At 56.2% G+C, this 22,446-nt stretch overlaps 2 protein-coding genes across 7 annotated transcripts; one reads left to right on the top strand and one right to left on the bottom strand.

Moving 5' to 3' along the window:
- Nucleotides 1-76: 76 nt before the first annotated feature.
- Nucleotides 77-7,902, bottom strand: PRICKLE4 (prickle planar cell polarity protein 4). Of its 3 annotated transcripts, none has more exons than XM_030473367.1 (9): nucleotides 7,821-7,902; nucleotides 7,341-7,414; nucleotides 3,474-3,629; nucleotides 3,013-3,120; nucleotides 2,795-2,932; nucleotides 2,503-2,703; nucleotides 2,088-2,274; nucleotides 1,330-1,626; nucleotides 77-1,052 (listed from the first exon to the last, which is right to left on the bottom strand). In XM_030473367.1, the coding sequence occupies exons 1-9, from the start codon at nucleotides 7,846-7,848 to the stop codon at nucleotides 559-561; spliced, it is 1,683 nt and encodes a 560-aa protein (XP_030329227.1). In that variant the 5' UTR covers nucleotides 7,849-7,902; the 3' UTR covers nucleotides 77-558. The 3 variants fall into 3 exon arrangements, with proteins under 3 accessions (XP_030329227.1, XP_030329228.1, XP_030329229.1); XM_030473368.1 differs by lacking the exon at nucleotides 7,821-7,902 and adding an exon at nucleotides 7,736-7,770; XM_030473369.1 differs by lacking the exons at nucleotides 7,341-7,414; nucleotides 7,821-7,902 and adding an exon at nucleotides 3,712-4,357.
- Nucleotides 7,903-9,668: 1,766 nt separating this feature from the next.
- FRS3 (fibroblast growth factor receptor substrate 3) lies at nucleotides 9,669-21,209 on the top strand. 4 transcript variants are annotated; one of them, XR_003989646.1, is made up of 8 exons: nucleotides 9,681-9,873; nucleotides 12,051-12,185; nucleotides 12,383-12,471; nucleotides 12,999-13,185; nucleotides 15,124-15,285; nucleotides 15,639-15,796; nucleotides 16,297-18,963; nucleotides 20,289-21,209. XR_003989646.1 is itself a non-coding variant. In XM_030473376.2 (7 exons), the coding sequence occupies exons 3-7, from the start codon at nucleotides 12,406-12,408 to the stop codon at nucleotides 17,209-17,211; spliced, it is 1,488 nt and encodes a 495-aa protein (XP_030329236.1). In that variant the 5' UTR covers nucleotides 9,669-9,873; nucleotides 12,051-12,185; nucleotides 12,383-12,405; the 3' UTR covers nucleotides 17,212-21,209. The 4 variants fall into 4 exon arrangements, 2 of the variants coding, with proteins under 2 accessions (XP_030329236.1, XP_030329237.1); XR_003989647.1 differs by having other exon boundaries at nucleotides 16,297-17,606; XM_030473376.2 differs by having other exon boundaries at nucleotides 9,669-9,873; nucleotides 16,297-21,209.
- The last annotated feature ends 1,237 nt before the right edge of the window (nucleotides 21,210-22,446 follow it).

Here is a 22,446-nt window from a genome sequence, read left to right on the forward strand (position 1 = left end):
CACTGGTGGCACGGTCAATGCCATGCTGACCTTGGGGTGGGGAGGAATGGGACAGACGTGTGGTGGCTCTTCTGCATTCAGATTTCAGCCAAACTTTATTGGAGCATCGTCATTGGCAGCAGCAGAGCTGCTCCCTTGGTCCCCTTGGCCCTCCCTTGGTGCCATGAGGGATGGAGAGTGCCTGGCCGTGGCGTTCATCCTTCAACGAGGTGTCCTAGTGAAGGCTCCCACCCTGCAGCCAGCACCCTGCTGTCCCCATGGGTCCCCAGCAGCGGGACGATGCAGGCAGCTCTGCCCTTGTCTTTCCTCCCTTGCGTGTGTGTCTGCGAAGGGAGGCTGCAGCTCCCTGCTCCCTACCTGCTTTTCCTGTTCCTAATTGCAGGAGAGGCCGTCGGGAATTGCAGGCTGTGCTTTGCCAGCGGCTGCCCGGGGGGAAGGATCCCGGCGGCTTCTTCCCACCAGCCTTTGGCTGCATCCAAAACCCACTTGGAACGGGTTGAGACCACGGCAGGGGCTGGCAGGGCAGCAGCACGGGTCGAGCACCCCCAGTCCCTGCTGCTAGGACACGCTGCAGTGCTTGCTGCTACCCCGCGGCTTCGCCGTCCTGCCCCCGGCCCTCCCCGGGGGCTCCCTGCCCAGGGAGCTCATCCCGGGCTTGGGAATGGGCTTCCCGAAGAAGAAACCCTCTTCCTCTGAGTCCGTGTCTGAAGATGAAGAGCAGGTGGGACACCAGGAGTCATCCTCCTCCGTGATGTCCTGCAGGTCCATATCCTCCGGCTGCGGGCTGTGCTGGGCAGGGGATGTGCCTGCTCGGAAGGGTGGGTTTCCATTGCCTGTGGGTGCTCGGGGATCAGAGCTCCCCAAAACTGGGTGTCCCAAGGCTCCAGGCTCGTTGGGACCCTCTGTGCTGGGCTGGGGGGCAGAGGGGTGTCCGGCTGGTGGTCCCAGCATCCCTGTGTGCACAGCATCGCTGCTCCGCTCCTTAGCCGCTGCTCCGCAGTCCTCCCGGCTCCTAAATGCAGGATGCACAGGGGCCGGATCCGAAGAACCCTCTGGAAGAAGGAAAACAAGGCTGGGTGAGGAAGAGGAAGGCTGAGCCTGCCCTGCCACAGCCCCTTGGGGTGCAGAGGAGGGTTTTACCAACCAAACCCCAGCCACCAGCATTCGCCCTCCTGTGGGAGGTGGGCTGGGGGCTTATTGCCGCTGCTCCAGCCCTGTCTTGGCCTGCACCCATGTCACATACCCCATAAGTACCCAGGGGCTGAGCAGAGCCCTGTTTTGCTCCCACCTCCTCCCACCACATCGCAAGCAGAGCTGTAGCATCCCTACCAGCCCCTTCCACCCGCTGCCTGCAGCCCCCGGTGCTGCTTGTCCTGCTGGTGGGGCTGGCTCGGGACAGGGGCGTCGAGTCTGGGGACGGAGCCGAGGCGAAGGCTGAGTCGGAGGAGTCGGAGGCGCTGGAGGCTCCATCCTGCCCCAGGCTGCAGGTCTCGGAGCAGAAGAGCCGCCCGCGGCGCGCGGTGAGGGGCTGGCCCCGCAGCGGCTTGCGGCAGCGGCTGCAGCAGAAGCAGGCGGCTCGGGCATGCCAGTGCAGCCCTTGGTGGGTGGCCTCCTCGCTGTCAGCACCTGAGGGGCAACCACGGGTGAGGGGGAGGCTCTTCCCGCAGCTCCGTGCCAAAGCCCGTCCTCCGTGCCCAGCTGCAGGGCTCTGGCTCCAGAGCGGCAGCTCCCAGCCCGCCTGGGAAGCCCCAGAACAGCCTTCCAACTACAAGGATGCTGTTGAGGGACAAGGGGTGATGGGTTTAAACTGAAACAGGGGAAGTTCAGGTTGGCTATAAGGAAGAAGTTCTTCCCTGTGAGGGTGCAGAGGTGCTGGCACAGGGTGCCCAGAGAAGCTGTGGCTGCCCCATCCCTGGCAGTGTTCAAGGCCAGGTTGGACACAGGGGCTTGGAGCAACCTGCTCTAGTGGAAGGTGTCCCTGCCCGTGGCAGGGGGTTGAAACTGGATGAGCTTTAAGGTCCCTTCCAACCCAAACCATTCTCTGATCCTATTTCACCCTGCCCGGGCAGGGGGGCACGGGGCCGTACCGATGGGGTCCCCGCAGGCCTGGCAGGGCTCAGCGAAGAGGCTCTCGAAGCAGCCGCAGCAGCAGGGCCGGCCGCTCCGCATCACGTAGCGCTGCCCGCGCAGGGGCACGTCGCACTCCAGGCAGCAGAAGTGCTCCAAGTGCCAGCGCCGGCCCTCGGCCTCGACGCACTCCTCCATGAAGATCAGCTGGAGGGGGAAAACCATCCATAAAGCATCCATCTAGGAAGCCCATAGCCTGGAGGATGCTTTGCTGTGCTGAGAGGACCCCCCTGCGCCTTGGCATGGGGCTCTCTGGAGGGCTTAGGAAGGAACATTTCCTCCTGCCCATCAGCTTGGCTGCAGCTCCAGACAACCACGGGGGCTCTTAACAACACAAAAGGGAGGTAAAAGACTCCCCCCCTGCCCAGCACTCACCTGGTCACAGGAGGCACAGCGGGGACGGAAGAGCTCAGCGTGGTGCCGGCCGCAATAGATCCTCCCATCCTGCTGGAAGTAGATGAGGTCCACCAGGGGCTGGTGGCAGAAGTGGCAGGAGAAGCAGGACGGGTGCCAGAACTGGTCCCCCAGCCGCGATGCTGAGACCCCTGGGTCCCCCTTGTTCAGCCTCCGGCCGCACTGCAAGGCAGAGGGGATGCGGTGGTTGGAACCAGGCTGGGGATGGGTCCCCACTGGGAAACAATGGGTGCTCATAGTGGGGATGCCTCACCTTCTTGCAGGGACAACCATGGCAGGGACCCGGCACAGGACATGCCAGCCCCTGCCCCAGCGCCTCACGTCTCCGCCGGGCGCTGAATGCTCGGAGCTGCCTCCTCTCCTCCTCCGCGAGGTCGGGGCAATACCGCTCCTGCACGGGGAGGCGGAGGTGAGGGGATGGGGTGTGGGTGAAGCCCAGGGTGGGCAGCACCCAACAAATACGTGTCTTACATCGCAGTCCTGAGGGGGCAGCTGCTGCAGGAGGGCTCTGGTGTGGAGCTGGGTGCTGTCGGTGGGTGAGGCAGGATGCGGAGCGCGGGCGCCGGAGCACGGCGGGACCTGAGGGTGTTGTGTAGAGGAGAGAAACACAAGGGAATTTTTAGGGGGGTTAAGCTGCATTGCTTGAGGTTGCTCAAACATATGCTTCATCCCAGGGCTGGGGATGCTCTGCTGTGGGTACCACTGTGGATGGTGGTACCATCTCCTGCATCCCGGGGCTGGGGATGCTCTGCTGTGGGTACCACTGTGGATGGTGGTACCATCTCCTGCATCCCGGGGCTGGGGATGCTCTGCTGTGGGTACCACTGTGGATGGTGGTACCGTCTCCTGCATCCCAGGACTGAGGATGCTCTGGTGTGGGTACCACCATGGCTGGCACCCACAGGGCTGGGGGAGATCCAGGATGCTCCCACCTCGGGGGGCGCGGGCTCGGCAGGGGGCTCCGGGTACTCTTCCAGGGCACAGCCGGAGTCGCTGTCGGATGAGGCCAGCGGGAGGCTGGTGGTGGTGGTGCCGCAGGTAGGGGGCTCGTTGCGCTGGGGCCATGCGGTGCTCGGCAGGGACATGAGCTGGGGAGAGAGGATGGGAGCTGGTGAGACCCTCGGCGAGGCTGGGAACAGGGGTGCCTCCCCAGGACACGTATCATCCCACCTGTCTCCACACGGCAGCAGGATGAGGGGCCCCAGGCAGGTCCAGCTGGGATGATGCTCAGCAGCACCACAACCTCGAGACCCTTGGCTGAACCACTACAGGAGCCCAAGGGCTTTGGGTGGCTGCTCCTTCCTCTGCATGGGTTATAAGCAAACACACACCGAGAGCATGGCTGCTTGGCAGGACAGGAGGCACTGATGGGATGGGGATGGGTTGAAGCTGTGCAGGGAAGACCCCAGATGTCCGTGCTCAAGCTGGTTTTGGGAAGCAGCAGGGAGATTTCCCCACCAGTCCTTTGCTGGCACAGCTCATCCCTGGTCTAGCGGCCTGGCTCTGAGCGCGGCAGTGGGAGGAGACCGAGGTCCAGCCTAATCCAGTGGAAAATCATGTATTCCCCTCGGGCTCCTATTGTTCTGCAGCCACCACCTCGCCGGGCCCATGGTTACGCAGTGGAAACCCATCCGGCGCGTCCCCTCCTCCCCGCGCGGTTCCTCACCGCTCGCTTCCTTCCTGGCTTGGCTTTCCAAAACAAAGCCGAGCTGCCCCAGCAGGGGCTCCTGGGGCTCCCTGGACACCTGCCCAGAGCCCAACGCCCTCTGCCCATGCTTCCTGCCCCGGCGTGGGATGGAGCTGAGCTGGGTCCCAGCGCTGCGACGCAACGGTCCCAGGGCACCCCTGGGTGGTTGGGTGCCTGCTGTGGATTGAGCGACTGCTCTGGAAAGTGTTTTGCACAGCAAGGAGCTTGGCATGAGCTCAGGATAAGGGTTGTGGGGTGGTAGCCCCCAGGCCATGCACTTCGGTCCTCCTGCATCCCTGCCACCATGAGGACCAGTTCACCCAGCACATCCTGGCCAGCACCAGCAGCCACATCCCCACTGCTCCCACCAAACAGCTTCAAACCCCCCTGGCTCAGTCCCCCTGCTCCCTCCACCACAGATCACACCCTTTCCCCTCTAGGATCTCAGGGTCCTGCACCCAAATGTGGCCAGTTCTGGAGCTGGGATCAGCCAGGACCATTCAGGTTTCCCCGCCAAGCACCAGGGTCAATGATTAACGCTGCAGATTGGCTAATCAGGGGTAAAACAAAAGGGCTCTGGCTCTTCCCTGGGGTTTGGGGTCTGCCAGCCCTGGGTTTACACTGCAGGGCTGGTTGCATGGTGCTGTTTGAAGCTGTGCTCAGGAGGGGATGGGGATGAAGTAACTTGTCCCAACTCGGTGTATTTGTAGCCCAAAGAGAGCCCTGGCCTTGCTGATGTGGTGAAGGGCTGCTCTGCCACTGCTGGTGTAGGGCCAGTGAACAACCTTGGCTTTGCAGCTCTGTAGGACGATGTGTGTCCCTGGGGATGATAGATGGGCACCTCTGTGGGCTCTGTGTCCATCCTCAGCCCTGCTGCTGCTTTGTCTGTGTAAGTGTCTCTGCTTTTCCCTCCCCATCGCAGGCAGATGGCAGCCTGGGCTGAGCTTGGCTTATTAAGCCTCCAAGTTGCATTAAGCCTCCAAATTGCACTTATCTAATCTGCTGGGGCTTTGCTGTGATTAGACCCTTACGATGCTCTGCGGCCTCGGCAGTGCTGGTGGTACCTGTGGAACCCCATCCCTGCGGCAGGGTGCACAGGGCACCTCGTCCTGGGGCTGTCAGTAGGATGATGCTGGGGGACACTGATGAGGGCAGGGCTCCTGAATCCATGGGGATGCTCTGGGGAGCCCAGCCCGGTTTGATGTGATTACGGCGGCTGGCAGCCGTCTGGGCTGCAGACAAGTCCCTGTAATTAGCCCCAGACAGTGACAGAGGTACGCGCCCCATGCTAAGGAGCCAGGCAGCCCCAACAGGTCCGTCTCCTCTGCTTCCCATCCCTATCCCCTCTTCCTTCCTGCCTTCCCTCGCTGCCTCCGGGCAGTCCTGCTCCTGCTCTTCCCTGCTGGCCTGCGAAGGGATGCAAGGATGCTCCCAGCCTCAGGAACAGGGACAGGAGAGCCTGGACCAGGCATCAGGGTGCTGTGGAGAGCTGCTCTTCCCTGCACACACAGACCTGAGTGCTGGAGGCGCATCCCCCAAAGAGGGATGTGTGACAGACCAGTCGGGCAGGCTGAGTGCCACTGGCTGTCATTTGCCTTTGCTTTACAAGTCTCTGGTTCTGCCTATGGGAGCTTCTCCAGGCTGCGATTGCTCAGCTCCCCTTGTGCTCCCCAAAGGATGGGTGATGTCCCCGCTGCGCTCCTCTACCTGCTCGCATCCCCTCGCTGTTCGTGTGGCTGCAAAGGCTAAAATTCATGGGAATATTCATCTTGTTTGGCTCCCTGGGAGCAGCCCCTGTCTCCAGCTGGTTGTGGGAGTGCACGTGGGCTCCCAGCCCTCTCTTGCCAAGGTCACACATTAACTTGCAGCGCAGCCACCCTGGCCCATTCGCATTCGGCGCAGGCTCCAGGCTCCCAGCACAGCCAGGTGCTGGGCTCCATCTCTGCCATAGCCTGTGGCTTTCTGAAGTCTCCATCTCACAACAACCCACCTTCAGACCCCTCCAGAAGCACCAAACACTCCACAACCCCGGGGTAACACAACAGCTCAGCACTACCAAAAAGAGCAGATCCCTTTCCAAGCACCCAAACGCACTGGCAGCTCTCAGAGGCACAGCTCTGTGTTCACCACCTCACCCACAGGATAACCTGTTTTTGCTTAGGCTCCTGTCAACACAGCTGCAACGGAGGTACGTGGAAATAAAGATGCAGAGCAATAAAGATGCAGCTCTTCTGGGGCGAGATAAGCTGAGGTCTGGCAAGGCAAGCCAGAGCAGCAAGTCCTGCAGCACAGCCCAAGCCAGGCTGGAGCCTGGCTCACAAAGGAGCCCGAGGTGGCTTTTGGCCCTGTGATGGCAGCAAGTGGAGCAACGCTTGGGTGCCGCTGGCTGGGCACAGCAGTCTCTGGGTCACTGGTGTGGGGGGACAGGGTGAATGTAACCCCCCATGCGATGGGAGGGGGGGGTGTCTCAGCATCCTGCTCCACCATATGGCACCACACCACCGGAGGGGACCATGACCAATGCCACGGGCTGCTTTGCTCACTGGGGGATGTGCCAGTGCTGCAAAGGGCTTTTGCTAGTGTGTTTTTCCGCATCCAACCATTCCCGGTTCGCAGGGAGCAGTGACCCATTAACCCACCTTTCGTACAGGGGTGTGAACCGAGCCCCGGCACCCGCCTCTCCCCGCAGCCACCGGCCTCCATCCCGGCGCATCCATGTGCGACAGGGCCCAACCTCCGTGACCAACCGCAGAACATCCCATTCCACCAAACCCCGGGTGGAGGCAGGATGGCAGAGCTCAGACCCCTTCGGGAGCCCCTCACATCCAGAGGGAGGGCACCCCATGCCCAGCCCGGGCTGGCAGAGCCTGGCACCATACGACGGAGCAGACGCCATGTCCTGCTCTCAGGGGGGCAGCGACACCCTTCTCCTCCCTCCATTTATTCCTCCCGGAGAAGAATAGCCCCAAAAACCCCCCCTTTCCCCTCATCCACCTCCTCTTCCCTTTACAACAATGCCCGGACGGGGTTCTCCCTCCCAACCACCCCAACACAACAAATACTCAGAGAACCCCCCCAGGGACACCCCCTGGATACCCGGGGACACACATACCTGCCCCTTCCCCGTGCCTTGGGCTCCGTGCTCCGTCGCTCCGTCCGCCGGCTCGTCCCGCTGGGGAATGGAGGCTGGGACGGGAACACGGTGCAAAGCGAAAGGAAAACATCCAAGCTCAGCCAGGGAAACAGCTTGGGGTTTTTTTCCCCCCCCTTTCTCTCTTTTTTGTGTTTAATCCGCCTGCCCAAGAGCCGGCTCCGTGTCAGCGGGGTCCTAATTACAGGTTTTCAGGGATTTCAGCCTAAACCTGCCGCGGCAGCCAATGGCAGGGGAACCCCGCGGTAGGCGGGGAGGGGAAGAGCAAAGGGCGTTGTGGGGGGGTCGGACACACACACACACACGCATTAACCCCCCGGGGCAGGAGCGCTGGTGACATCTGCGCTCTTCCCTACCTCTCATTTTCCGTCCGCGCCCCGGTTCACCCCAGGTTGCCGTTTTGATGGCTTTTATGATCCGCGCCGTGATTTATTTTCCTACCCGGCTCGGGAAAGAGTCGAAGCTTCATGAAAGAGCGGGAAGTGTCATTACAGCTCAATTGAGAGGTGGAGAAACTCCGGCTGGGCTCTCACAAAGGAGTGAGCCAGGGGCGAGGCGGGATGTCCTAGTTTTCCAAAGCTCTGCTCACCTGACGACTCTCCCTAAAAGCCATTTAGACCGGCTTCGGCTGCAGCAATTGCATCCGGGCAAGAGTCAGGGTAAAATTTATCAGAGCCTCTGACGCGAGGCAGAGCGTCTTGGTTGTGTTTCAGTGTATTTGTCACATGCCGGGAGATTTTCCTGCCTGCTGATGTGACTTTAGAGACGGGCACAGACACAGCATCCCTCCAAACCCTCTCTTTGGCAGGGACTGGACCAGACCTGAGCTGCTGCCCAAGAGCTGCTGCTTGTTTTGGGGCTCCATGGAGAGCCCCATGAGGAGGAGGAGGCTCATGGGTTATGTGGGGCTCTGGGATGAGGGTCGGGATTGCAGCCTGGGTCTGCAGTGGTGGTGATTTGGTAGAGGAGGTGGCCAGGCTCTGTGGCACCACTGGTAGAGGCCGTGCAGGGCAGTGTTGGTGCATGGATTACATGGATATGATTCACTGCGGATTTATATCTTTGCAAATATCTCTGTACAATCATCTGGTCAGGGAAAGAAGCAGGAGGAAAAGGAGAAAGGGCAGATGAGCATCTCCATACGCCTCCAAAACTGTGCACAGGAGTCCCATTGGAGCTGCCAAACTAGCACTGCAATTCCACAGGGACCCTTTAAGGGCTCGGATCTGTGCCAGGGAAGTTAATCCGCTGTTTGGCTTTGGTGGGAGGTTGGTCTCCGCTGCTTTATCTTGACCCGCTCGCTGCTGTGGACTTTGTACCCATGGGTGGCGATGGGCCCCCCTCCTCACCACTGCTCCCAGCACTCCCCCATCCCTCTGCATCGTGGGAAGCTTGATGGGCAAAGTCCTTGTCAGGGACCCAAGCTCAACACATGGGTCGCTTGGGGCTTTCCGAGGAAAGAACTGAATATGCTGCAGCCCGGAACCCCCCCATGTGCTGGGCTGCACCCCCAGAGCATGAGCAGGAGGTCAGGGAGGGGATTCTGCCCCTCTGCTGCGCTCTGGGGAGACCCCCCCCTGCAGTCCTGATCCAGCTCTGGTGGCAATAAACACAAGAGGAACGTGGAGCTGCTGGAGCGAGTCCGGAGGAGGCCACGGAGCTGCTGCGAGGGCTGGAGCAGCTCTGCTCTGGAGCCAGGCTGAGAGAGCTGGGCTGGGGCAGCCTGGAGAAGAGAAGGCTCCTGAAGGGGAGACCTTAGAGCAGCTCCAGTGCCTAAAGGGGCTCCAGGAAACCTGGAGAGGGGCTTTGGGCAAGGGCCTGTAGGGACAGGACAAGGGGAATGGCTTTAACCTGCCAGAGGGGAGATTGGGATGAGACGTTCTTCCCTGTGAGGGTGCTGAGGTGCTGGTCCCGCATCACCCCCTCCTGCCCTGGCCCCCCAGTTCCCTTCACTGACCCCCCAGCATCTCCCCATCCCCATCCCAATGCCCCTCCACTGACGCCCCATCCCGCCCCAGACCCCCCAATCCCCCCCCATTGATCCCTCCAATTCCCCCCATTGACCCCTCCAATCCCCCCATTGATCCCCCCAATTCCCCCCATTGACCCCCTCAATCCCCCTCATTGATCCCCTCAATCCCCTCCCGTTGACCCCCACAACACCGGGACCCCCAAGCCCCGCCCCTCGTCTTGGCCACGCCCCCCTCCCAGACCCCGCCCCCTGGCGGCCCCGTCGCCGCTGGCCCAGCCCGCCCCCTGGCGGCCGCCCTTGCTCCCGTCCGGGTCCTCCCCGCCCGCGACGCTCTAGGCGGCGGCCGCCGGACTCGCTGCTCCCGGCGGGCCCGGCCCGCGCTGTGGGACGCGGCGCTGGCGGGGCCGGACCCGCACCGGGACCCCGCGCCCGAGCCCCGACCCCGCGGGACGGGCCGGGGGCCGGGCGGCAGCGGGGGCCCGGGCCTCAGCTCCCGGACTGCGGAGCCGGGCAGCGCCTCAGGTACCGACCCGCGCCCGGGCCTTCCCCCGGCACCGGCCGCGCTCCCGCTCCCCGCGGTGCCCCTTTCCCTTTGCACCCTCTTCCCCGTTATCCCCCGGCTCTCGCCGCTTCTTCCTCCCTCCAGCCCCTTCCCGCGGCCCCGCTGCAGCCCTTCCCCTCCCTCCTTCCCTCCCGTGGGTTGTTGCGGGGCCATGAGCCGGGTGTCCATGTGCAGGGCTGTCCCGGTGCCGTGCCCCGCTCCCTGGGGAGCAGAGGAAGCCCTGGGGTGAGGAGAGTCGCTTGGAGAAGGGCAAAGATGTGGGGGTCTTGGGTGGATGGAGCTGCTGTGGGCCTGGAGGGGGGAAGAGCAACAGGCTGCGGTGGAGACAGAGCCAAGGAGGGATGCGGAGGTGTGAGGAGGGTTTGGGTCTAAGGAGGGTTTAGGTTTGAGGAGGGTTTGGGTCTAAGGAGGGTTTAGGTTTGAGGAGGGTTTAGGTCTCAGGAGGGTTTAGGTTTGGGTGCTGGGAAGTGGGGAGTCTGGAGGGAAGGGTTTGCTGCAGGTGTCGGGATGCTCGAGGGAAGCAGCGTGCGGTGCCGTTGGAGTGTTTGGTTTGACAGGTTAAAGGCTTTGAACCTGTGCGTGTCGAAAGCGCTGAGCGAGAGGCTGGAGGCTGGAGAGTCTCAGTGTGTGCGGGAAGGTGATGCCACTGAAATACTCAACAGTGAGGAGTGGCAGGAAGTGCCCAGGGAGCGTTCAGGGATCCCAAGATGTGGCTTTTCTTCTTGCTTGTGCAGTTCTGACCACAATAACTGTTGGGGGTAGGCGGCAGCTCTTCAACCAAAGCCCCTTGAGGGTTAGACAGATGTGAGTGGAGGGAGCAGCAGAGGGAGGGAGGGATAAAGAAGAAAGAGGGGGCAAAGGCAACGTGTTTTCTACCAGATTTTGGGGGTTTTACTGAGGGAATTGATGTGATGGGAGCTGGAGGGCAGACAGCAGAGGACAAGGCCCCTAGTGACCAGAATAGATGGAGCAGAGAGGGATCTGTTGCTAAATTATTGATCAAAGCCTGTAAGGTCAGCAGGGAGTAAATCCATACTGAGTCTAGAAAAACAAATAGGATGGCTGGAGCAGGAGGTGGGCTTGAACAGGGAGTGTGTGGTGATGGGGACATGCAGGTGGCAGCCGGCTTGGTTTGTGCCCAAGCTCCTTCCATCTTTCTAAAGCAAACATCGCTCTTCTGGGGGACTTTGCAGGGTTAGGACGTGGTAGGGAATTCTTCAGCCGAAATGAAGGCGTGGGGTTGCGGTGGGGGGTGATTTAGGTTCTGTTTTGATGTCAGAGATGAACTGGGAGCCCGAGGGCAGCGGTGCAGCGTGGCTCTGCTCGGAGAGGCAGCTCTGTGATTCATGGTTTAATTTGGAGCGACTGTTGAGGCAGATTCTGGCATGGCAGGGTGAGAGCTTCTCAATCGCCTTTTCATTTCATTTACTGCTCTGCTGCCAGGCCGGGCACCCATATGACTTCATTCCCTCACGCCACGGATGGAGAGCTCGGGAGCTGTTCTCACCAAAGGGGACAAGGCATCTCCTGTGTGACCTGCTGCTGAGTCCCCTGCCCTGGAGTGGATGTGGAGTCCTTTAAGTTTGCAGCCAAGATCGTGCTATTTCTCACTCCCAGGGTGTGCAGCTCCTGCCTCTTTGGTGCTTGTGCTCACTGTGGTCAGAGCACGGAGCTCTGGGGGTTTCTGGCATTTGTTACTTCTCACAGCCTGAAGCAGAAGGACTCTTGTGTTCACTTGCTTTTGAGGCTGCTGGTTCGCTGACCCTTAAGGACCTTGCATGGCGTGAAGGTATCTCCACATTCCTGAGCAGCAGATGCGTGTGGTTCCTCATATCCTCACCCCCTCTCAGCATTGTTGTGTTTTATTTGCACTACAGGAGCTCTGAGAAACCCTGTGTAGGGTCCCAAAGCCAGGAAGTAAAATATCTCTTATTTTTAGGTTTTTTAGCTCTAGACTATATATTTTTTTAGCAATCACAGGAGTGCTCTCTGCAGAATTATTTCTGTTTTCATCTAAAAAGCAGGTAGTGAATTAAAATAATATCCTTGTGATGTTTGAAAGGAACTTCAGTCACAACCTCTTTACCCCTTGTTTAATCTTCTCTGCTTTTTAATCTGTTTATATTCTCCTTGTCAGGTGGAAGATGGGACCATTTCCCTTGTGCTTTAGGTGACTCTGAAACCTGGTTACCATGAAGTCCCGAAGGAGATAGAGGGACAGTGGTGGGAATTTCTTCTCACTCCTCCAAAAAAATCCAACAGTTGCCTAATGGTAAGGAAGCTGCTCTTTTCAATTAGCCTTATATTGCACAGTGCCCATTCATCAAGGAACATGTTGAGGAGTTTGGGATCCAAACCCACTGGGCCACGTGCAGGGGGGGTTGAGGAGGAAACAGGCTGTAAATGCTGCGTGGTGGGAGGAGCTGGGTAGAAAATACAATTGTCCTCTGTTTTGTGTCCTCTCCCCAGGGATTACCTCTTACACTGACGTGATGGGGAGCTGCTGCAGTTGTCTGTGCAGAGACAGCATCCCAGACAACCATCCCACCAAATTCAAGGTAAGTGTTGCACCTTTATCCCCATCAGAGAGTCTGTGGCAGCACCAACTACTAGAAAAGCCCAGTGTTGGTTGGACTCCAGGCATGAAAAGAAAGAAAACCTCTGCTCTTGCTGAAAAGTCTTTTGCTTTATGAGATTTGCAAATATGTCACTGTTTTGTTTGGCTTTTTTCCCCTTTCCTTAAGCAACCTCTGCTGCAAATATGTTTGTATTTGCAGTAGAAATTGCCTCTGCACAGAGATTCTGCCTGAGCGAGGAAACGGGGAACTGGAGAGAAACCTTTTATTGCTCAGGGCTGTGTTCCAGTGTCTGTGCTGAGACACATCAGCTGAACTGCCAGGCACACAGTCTCCAGGGCTGCTGGCTTGGCACCTTCTGCCAGCACTGAATTCATGCTCTCAGCTGAGAAAGGGGCGTCTGAGCAAGCACAAGGGGAATCCACAACAATTACAGTGTCTTCATGGGTGGGCTTTTCCATGGCACCAACGCACTGAGTGTCCTGAGGTGAGCCCTGTGGCCTCTGCAGGTAACGAACGTGGACGATGAAGGTAATGAGCTGGGATCTGGGATTATGGAGCTGACACAGACGGAGCTCATCTTGCACACTCACAAGCGAGATGCTGTCAGGTGGCCCTACCTCTGCCTGCGCCGCTACGGCTACGACTCCAACCTCTTCTCCTTCGAGAGCGGCCGGCGCTGCCAGACGGGGCAGGGTGAGTGTCCCCCTTCTGTTCCCAGGCAGCCAGAGTGAGCTGATGCTTGTGTCTTCCCAACTTCCTGCATCTAATGAATCCACAGGTTCTTCTGCAGCCTCTGTTCCCCCGGAATACCAGAGTGTGCAGATCATACACTTAATACTCCTGATCAAAACACTGATGAGAACAACACTGTGGCTCAGGACCTGGCCATAAATCTAATGGTCTCATTTTGCTGGTGCATTGGTGCTCGTGAGGTAATTGGTGGAGGAGGCTTGAGCATTGGATGGGGTGGATTTAATGTCAGAGAGCTGTTTGGCTCTGCCTTGGTGCCACAGGATGCACAGGAGGGCATGCTGGGCTTCCTCAGCAGCTAGAAAGTACTTTTTGCAAGGCTGAAGCTTCGTTGATCAGCTTTTAACTCTGGGGATGAAGCGAAAGGGCATCACTGCACCTTTTTGCAGGTCCCTCTTGGAGCTCTGTTCCACAGAGCTGCCAAATGCATGTCAGTAGCAACAGTTGTTTGAGCACATTTGGGTTTTCTGGGAGCATTCTCTCTGCCTTAGTTAGTGCTGGTTCTACCTAATGCTTTGCATTTCATGTCTGGCAGCACTTTGTAACGTAGGGGGAGAGGAGCTTTACGTTTTACAGATCTTATGCACGGGGCTGCTGTGCCTAGAGAAGGGAAGTGAGTCACCCAGGAGTACGTGCCAAGTCATCAGCAGCACTGGGAATAGACTCCAGTTTACAATGGGGCCTGTTAGTTCCTTTACCAGTCTGTCTCTCTTGCTTTTAAAGAGCTGAACATTTTCTTGGCATCTGCATCCCCGGGGAGCAAAAAAAGTTTGTTTCCTCATTATATTAATGTGTTTGTAAACTCCTCCTTACCCAAAAGGGCTCCGTGTGACTGTTCAGTGTCAGTGTAACGCTCTGTGCAGATCTGTAGTGCCATATGCTCTGTTTTAATATCCATGTACGTGGGGTTTTCCTCTCCTGGAGCCCTTATCAGCTGCCAGCGGTGGGAATCGCTTGTCTTCAGGTTCTGGTTTGCCTTTTGCAGGATGCAGACCAGTGATTAACATTCTGCCCTGTGTGTGTGTTCAGGGCCAGGTACTGGTGATAAAGCAGAGCCATTTGCTTCTCACATATGACAGGATTTTTAGCAGATACATACTTACTCATCAGTCTCACAGCAGACAGAAAGGAGAGGGGTGGCGTCGTGTTGTGAGGAGGTTTCTCCCTCCCTTGGAGGATTTTACTCTGCTCAGTTGATTTTAGTGGGAGGACTCCTTCCGGATGCTGCTCCCCACCTTGCACAAGGCAGAGCGAGAGGTTTTTGGGGCCAGGATTTTGAAAGCCTTCCTCTCTGTGGCAGCAGCGTTGTTGCCATGCTGTTCCTGTTGCCATGGCTTGTGTGCCTGCCAGCCTGGATTGGCAGCTCTGCGCCAGCCGGCTCCGCCGGGGGCTGCTCCTTTGGGGAGATGCTGTTTAATTCCATATGGATTTTAACCATTACATTGTCTCTCCCTCATGTACACGCTCCACAAGGCCCAGTTCAGCTTTGAGTAGTCACTGGGAAGCCTTTTCCCTGGCAATGAGAGTCGGACTGTGTGCCAGGTGAGTTAGAACAGATTAGAGCTGAAAGGAGAGCGGTTAGCCTGTCCTTTCACACCTCTGCTCAGGTGGGATTGATTCTTGTAAGAGCACTTGAGATGCTCAGTATGTTCCTTGTAATGATGCACCGTTTGGTCAGATGGCAGCCATAACATCGTGTTCCTGTTGATGCAATAATCCACAGTTGTTGGTTGTTTCCCTGTGGGTTGCAGGGATTGATTGTGTTAAACACAGCAAAAGAAATCAGAGTTGCCTGTTCCTTTAGAGCTGGGAATTACACACGCTCCTGGTAAAGCACGACCCTTTCTTGCTTTTCTGACCCTCCTCTTTGTTACTGGGCAGGGATTTTTGCCTTTAAGTGTTCCAGAGCCGAGGAGATCTTTAACCTGCTCCAGGACCTGATGCAGTGTAACAGTATCAACGTCGTGGAAGAGCCTGTTGTCATCACCAGGAACAGTCACCCCACGGAGCGGGAGCTCTCCCGGACCCCCCAGGCACCCAACAGTAAGGCTCCTTCGGTGTCTGGGGGAAAAGGGGGGAACACAGAGATGTGCTGCCTCACAGCTGACCCATATATGGTTTAAATAGATTTAAGCAAGAGATGAGGCCCTTAGTGCCATGGGTTAGTGGTGGACTTGGCAGCCCTGGGGTGATGGTTGGACTTGATGATCTTAAAGGTCTTTTCCAACCTGGTTGATTCTATGATTCTAAGAGGCCCCAGCCCTTGTATTTCTACGAGGTGCTTTGTCATAGGGGTCTTCCCCAGAGAGGTTGATTCTGACTGCAAAAAGGAAGTAAACTCTATTTTGTGCCAAACCAGTGCTGTAATTCCCTTACCTGTCTTGATTCTCTCCCAGGTCTGGGGTACACCGTCCCAGGATTTCCCAATGGATTTCACAGCTACCCTGGAGAAACCCTACCATACTCTGCAGCCCACCACCCCTCTGTGAGCAGCCTGAGGCATTCCTCTGTGGGGGAAGACTCTACCCATGCCCTTATTGGGCCTGATGAGCAGGTAAACCTGGATGTCCTAAATGTTTGCAAGCAGTGATCAAGCAGCTTGTTTGCTCACGGTCCTGTGCAATCCTGGGTTTCTTCAGCAAAGCCCAGGGGATCCTCATACCTTGTCATCCTTTTTTTTCCCCTCTTTTGCTTCATTTTACTCCTGGAGACTTTTGCTCTCTGACACTTCACTACAACAGGCACTCTGCCTGAGGTGGCTTCCTTAATCCACTCGTATTTGCGTGACAGAACTTTTTGTTCTGTGCCATATGCACTGAGTGTGAGCTAGATGATGTGTTTCTCCTGCAGCTGGACTCCCGTTAGTCTCTCCTTCAGCCCACAAATCCAGAAGTGGCTTTTTGCTTCCCCAAATCTTTCCAACTTCTGAAATTCTTTCACCTCCTCCTGCTTCATCAGCCACCAACATATTCTCCGTTCCTGTTGGTTTCTCAGCTGCTTTGCTCTTGTCTCTTCTCTTCTCCCTTCACTGTCCCTCTGCTTCTCTCCTTGCAGTCCCACACCTACGTCAACACGGCCAATGGTGATCAGGAGCTGAGGGGCCGACACTGTATGCACTCCTTGCCTGAAGTCCACCCTCCTTTCCCCCATAGGAACCACAGCTGCTCCCTCGAAGACCGCAATCCCCAGGTCTTTCTGCAGCCAGGGGAGGTTAAGTTCGTGTTAGGTCCCACATCCAGCTGCAGACGCGCCTGTCGGCACCACCGGGAGTGCAGGACCCACTTCTGCCCCCCCAACAACAACAACAACGAGTGTGAGGAGGAGTGTCCTTCACCCCAGTGCGTCTATGAGAATGTCAATGGCCTGCTGCCCCCCAGCACCTCGTCTCTCTGCCGAGGCGGGCGCTTGAAGCTGCCCCGGGAGGACTCGGCTTTACCCGGCTGCTCCCATCGCAGGACGGCGTTGCTGCACTATGAGAACTTGCCATCACTGCCCCCGGTGTGGGAATGCCAACCCCTCCCGCGGGGCGAGGAGGACACGGGCGACGTGTTGACACCTTCCCCCAGCGGCTACTCCGAGGCTGGTGAAGAAGATCCCCTTCAGAACTACATGAACTCGGAGAGCGCGGCGCTGCACCGGGGCCAGCGGCGCAGCAGCTTCCTGCCCAAGCCTCGGCGCAGCTGCGTGCCCAACGTCTTCAGTTTCGACTTCCCCCGGCCCTGCCCGGAGCAGCCACGGCAGCTCAACTACATCCAAGTGGAGCTGGAGGCTGAGCCGCACAAGGGCCATCAGAAGCCCCCGGCCCCCCGTGTCCCAGCTCCTGCCACCCCTGACGCCCGCCGGACGGACTCCTACGCGGTCATCGACCTAAAAAAGACAGCAGCCATGTCCAGTTTGCAAAGGGCCCTGCCCAGAGATGATGGGACTTCACGGAAAACTCGGCATAACAGCACTGACCTGCCCCTGTGAGGGGGGCCGCCGAGTGCAAGCACCGTGTCGTGGCTTCGGTACCTGCCTTCAGCGTGACTTCCATTCGCCATTGCCTTCTGCTTCCCTGTTTACCCCATTACCTGGTGTCACGGGATGGCTCCTACAGCTGATGTTAAGCCTAGTCTGTCTGTCTGTCTTCCCCTCTCTGTCTGTCCCACCTAGTTCGTTTTTGAAGCCTTGGGGGGTATTCGACAACGTTGCTTGAAGGTTCAGCCTCCAGCAGGAGGGGCAGAAGGTGCCAGCAGTGGTACCGCTGCTGTGTGAGTGCAACCTTGGATTGGCTTAGCTCTGCTATCGCCTGGCAGCTCCATGAGCAGTGCCAACAGCCTGGCTCCAGAGGCAGAGCACAGCATGGTGGAGGCATGTTTCCAAAAGTGAGTTGCTTTAGGAGCTCCGCTGCAAATCCAGCCCGTTTTCCATGGATTTCATGCCTTGCAGCTCGAGGCGAGTGCTGCAGCTGGGCCTTGTGGTTTCGCTGGTCCCTGGGGATGTGGGGGCTCATGCTGTGGTCTTTCCCCCCTCAACTCTTTTCTCCCCTCTGCACTTGTTACGTGTTTTCTTGTAGAAGCTTTTGATACTTCTGTCCCTCTCTCAGATTCCATTTGAATTGGGCAGCTCTAGAAAGGAATTGAAGAGGACAGACAGCCATGGGCACAGACACTGTGATCACCTAAACCTGATTTCCTAAAGAGACCCTGCTTTAAAAGGAGGGGAAGACCACAACTGTGAGAGAGGTTTGAGGTTTGGTACAGAACACTTCAGTTGTACCATACCCTGCTCTTTAAGGGTTCTTTTTGGTGGCTGTTCCAAAACGTTCTTGATTTATTTATTTGCTTATTTATTTATTCAATGCTCTTTCGCATCCCAGTGGTAATTGCCAAAAGCAGTGCCAGTATGACACGAGCACTCGCTGTGGCTCACTCCTGCTCTCAGAAGAGGTTGGTGGCTTTGCTGAGCTGCTGCTGGGGAAAAGAGCAGTTGTGAATCAAAAGACATGTTGAAACCGGGACTGACTGTCACCGGGTGGGTGGGAAATGGGAGACGTGGGAGTGCGAGCGGAGCTGCCAGGCAGCCGAGCCTGCAGTTCTATCAGAGTCTTTGCCTTCACCCACGTGCCTGGCGGGGTCCATGAGACGTGTTTGATCAGTGTTTTGAGTGAATGTGCAGTTTGTTTCCTACAACTGTGGGCTTGGAAGGGCTCAGTTTCAGCTCTCGGGTAAATCTGTGGCCTTTCATGTGGATTTTTCTCTTGATACCAGGGCTGAGTATAAGCTGAGCTGTCAGGCCTCTGCGAGAGGCCCTCTGTAGGGTCTCTGCTCCTGTCCTGTTGCAGGCTGTCCCACCACCCCTCTCCACACGCTGCAGCTTAGTCCCTCCCTGGATCCCTCTTTGCCATTATAAGCTATTCCAGTAAGAAGTGCTCTGGGTTACTCTGGATTCCCACCCTTCTGCTGCCTGTGTCCATCTTCCTCCCTGGGACAGGAGTGGAGAGATCCAGTGCTCTCCGAGGTGTCCCACTGCCAAACCTTGCTGTGTTCTCCTTGTCCTTAAGGTTTCCAGTGTCCAAGCCTCTGGGGCGAAAGAGGAGAGAACCCCGTTGTCCCGTTGCAACCTGCTGCTGAGGTCCAGCAACTTGATGTCCAGGTTTTTGAAGTTGAGCCTTTTTGAGTTTGGTGCTGTAATGTCACATCGAAATGTGGCCCTTTTGGGAGCAAGGACGTGTGCCTGCAGGTCAGAAGGTGTGAGCAGTGCCATGCTTGTGTGGGCACAACGTGGATCTCTTGGCTTGCTGCTGCACTATAAGTTCAAAGTGCACCTCGTGCTTAAATTCACTGGCTTTTTGGGTTTTTGGGAAGTGCTTGTGCTTGTCTTCCATTCTGTTCTCCACCCCAACCTTTGTGTGACCTGTAACTGGAAGGAAACCCAAGTAATATATTTTTATATGTATGCCAAATGAATTTATTTGAAAGGGAAAGGCAATGTATCCCCCTAAATCTAGCTTTCAGTTAGGGAAGTGAGAAGAGAAATTGTTTATATATATATATATATATATATATATGAAATTTAACTGCATTAAGCTTTAAATAAATTATTTAACTAAAGAGTTTCTAGGCTGTATCACCCTGTGGGGCAGCTCCGGCCTGGCTGCATGTCTGTGATGGGTGGGAGAAGGCTGCTGTGACGGTCTGGAGGCACTGGGAGCTCCAGGGTGGCACAGCCCGGGCGGTGCTGGCCAGTGTCGCAGCTTCCTCTAGTGGCCACACTGGAAACGGTTTCAGAGGAGGAATCAGCGTTGGGTCGAAAGGCGAGGAGGACATCGGTGTTTTCTCATTCCTTCAGTTCTTTGATTTCGCAGGGACAGGACAAGGGGAATGGCTTTAACCTGCCAGAGGGGAGATTGAGATGAGCTCTGAGGCAGAAGCTCTTCCCTGTGAGGGTGCTGAGGCGCTGGCACAGGGTGCCCAGAGAAGCTGTGGCTGCCCCATCCCTGGCAGTGTTCAAGGCCAGGTTGGACACAGGGGCTTGGAGCAACCTGCTCTAGCGGAAGGTGTCCCTGCCCGTGGCAGGGGGTTGGAGCTGGGGGAGCTTTAAGGTCCTTTTCAAGCCAAACCCGCCTGTGACTCTCTGATAACTCTGGAGTCTTTCCTTGTTATTGTTTTCTTTTGGTTGAAAATCATGTTTATGCAATTTGTTGTGTCTTTATGGCACCTTGTCCAGAGGGATCTTTGCTTTGAGTCTGGTCTCCAGCCTCTGCCTGTGAGATTGATGTTCCGGGGATGACTTGGTGAGCAGCCTGTGCTGTGCACAGGGAGTTTGACTGTCTTAACCTTTTTAAGTGGTTCTTGTTTGAGTTTTGAGTTAATCAATGAGACTTCTTCCCCTGATCATTCTTCCTTGGTGAATGCATAAACAGATCTTTTACCCTTCCTTTCCCAGGATCCTGTTGGTGGGAATACAGCTTCTCCTGGCGCTCAGCTGTCTCTTACCATGGGAGGTTTTTGGATTTGTCTTTTTTTTTTCTTTTAACCCATTTTATGTTCCTGCTTTTCCCCCAGGGAAGGACATTGGAATATCCTCGAGCTGTGCCTGCCTTACAGGAGAGGATGGCAAAGGAGAGGCTGGATTGTGGGGGTTAAATGATCAGTATTTCTGCAAAGAGACTCGAATGGGTTAGCTGTGACTGAAACAGTGTTATTTTTATGACCTGAGCCATGCCATTCACTGGAGAAAAGCCAGGACTTGGTGTTACAGCTCCCTGTTCTCTTGGCCATTTCCTCCCCCAAGTCTTACCTCTGTCCCTCTGTGTGATGCTGCTCAGCCCTCTGGGGTGGTATCTTGACTGTGAATTATCGTTAAGGAATGATGGTTGATGAAGGTGGTGCCTGAATTCAGCTTCTGGGCAGGCTGCTGTCAGTCCTTCTGGGAAGTTTGTCTTTCCCCCAAGCTTGGCTCGTCTTGAAATGCCACACAGAGGTGGCAGAACAGGTTTAGATCCCTGTTAACCCAACAGGACCAAAAGTGAAGACATTCGTGGAAATCCTGAGCGCTTTGAAGCTGGCAATTACAGGCCAGGGTATGGAAAAGGTTGATTGTGAAGAAGGGATCTCATTTGTTTTTTCTTCTTCCATAAGTGAATGTGATTTTACAGTTGAAAGGCCCAGATGCATCTGTGTTATCCCCAGCTCTCCTCCCGTGTGGTTCTCCTCGTCGTCGTTCTGGTGTCTTTGGTACTGAACATCTCTGATATGGCAGAAAACCAAAGGTTTGTTGGGGTTCAGCTGCTCTGAGCAGAGGGGTTGCTCTCGCTGTGTAATTGCTTCTCCGGGTTGTTTCTATGGATGTCCCTCCTCGTATCTCATCCGGCTGTAGCCGTAGAGGTGAAGAACAGCAGCAGTGCTCTGTGACCTGGGGAGTGCTCATGTCTTACATTAACGTGCACTACGAATGTATACAGAATAAATGGAACATGATGACTAGCCAGTGGTCCTGTCTTCTGTCTGGGGTGCAGAGGAAGAGTTGTCCCATTTCAAAGTGAGCTTTGCTGCTGCTTTAAAGCTGAAAGCCAGGCCAGCAGTCACCGGTTGTCCTCACACAATTCAAGCTGGACTTCTTTGAAACCTTTGCTTTCAAGTCTCCTTTCCCTGAAGGAATCATGTGTATGTCCTTCTGTGTCCTACCTGGAGCAATGGTTGCTCCATAGGCTTAAAAAATAAGTGAAGAGAAGCATCTCTACAGGGACAAACACCTTTCCCTCTCTGTGGGCTGGTGACCCATGGGGGTATCTCTGCAGGACAATTCCATGGGCTGTTGGTCTGAGCTGGAAGCTGAACTTCCAGATGTGTTTGGATGAGGTTCTCTGGCTCGTGTGGTACAGGAAGCCACCACCTCCTTCCTGATGTCTCTCTTTGGGGCAGAGCCATTCTTGTGAGAGCGTAGAGCTCATTTCCATTGAGCTGTAGGTTGGACAGAGCAAGGTTATTCCTGGTCTCTGGAGTTCCTGCCCTTTAAGATGTGCTGTTTCCACCAGGGGTAGTTTAAGCTTAGTTTGGAGTGGTGGGATTTGGGAGCTCTGGGAATGAGGTGCTTTTGCCACTCTTGAACAAGATGTGGCTTCACTCTTCCTGGCTATAGGAATCTCCTCCAGGTACGGGGCCTCTCTGTGGGTTCTCTGCCATCGCCCTGTGCAAAGAGCTGATTTGCTGCTTGTTCTAATGAACTCTACAGCAAATGAGAGCTAACCGTGTGGGGAAATGCACAGTTTAATTCCAAGGCTTATAAAATTCCCCCTGACAACTCTTCCCCAGCAGGAATTGACTTAAGAACTGCCAATAGGAGCCTTCCTGAGCGAGCATACTTCCATCCAAACCCATCTGCTTCTGTCCTTCAGCATCATTCCGTGACTTTCTATAATGCTGGAGGTAAGAACTGGGAGGGAAACAGAGGAGATACCACAACTGATGCTAAACCCATGTTGTTATTTCCATTCTAGGAAAACACATGGAAATGTCTTTCATTTCTCTTTCTAGGAAGACTTTGATAGCCCTATCAGGGAGCAGTTGAAAACAGCACAGCATTTGCTGCTGGTGTTTGGCTTGGAGTTTTCAGGATAGTCCTTTGCATTGGGAGATAGTCTCTTGCCACGGGGCATTCCTGAACTTCAGGTGCCCGAGTGGACACTGGTGCAGGGAGGTGGGATCGTTTTGGGATGTACGA

The sequence above is a fragment of the Strigops habroptila genome, chromosome 18, assembly GCF_004027225.2.
Source record: "Strigops habroptila isolate Jane chromosome 18, bStrHab1.2.pri, whole genome shotgun sequence".
NCBI lineage: Eukaryota > Metazoa > Chordata > Aves > Psittaciformes > Psittacidae > Strigops > Strigops habroptila.

Bases quoted from the DNA above. Each gene is read 5' to 3' on its own strand.
- PRICKLE4 (XM_030473367.1), bottom strand. From the start codon at position 7,848: ATGAAGCTTCGACTCTTTCCCGAGCCGG. The intron at 3,630-7,340 runs GTATGTGTGTCC...CTCTCTCCCCAG, and splicing joins AAGGCACGGGGAAGGGGCAG to CTCATGTCCCTGCCGAGCAC. The intron at 1,053-1,329 runs GTAGGGATGCTA...TCCTTCTTCCAG, and splicing joins GCAGCGGGTGGAAGGGGCTG to AGGGTTCTTCGGATCCGGCC.
- FRS3 (XM_030473376.2), top strand. From the start codon at position 12,406: ATGGGGAGCTGCTGCAGTTGTCTGTGCAGAGACAGCATCCCAGACAAC. The intron at 13,186-15,123 runs GTGAGTGTCCCC...GTTACTGGGCAG, and splicing joins GCGCTGCCAGACGGGGCAGG to GGATTTTTGCCTTTAAGTGT. The intron at 15,797-16,296 runs GTAAACCTGGAT...CTCTCCTTGCAG, and splicing joins TTATTGGGCCTGATGAGCAG to TCCCACACCTACGTCAACAC.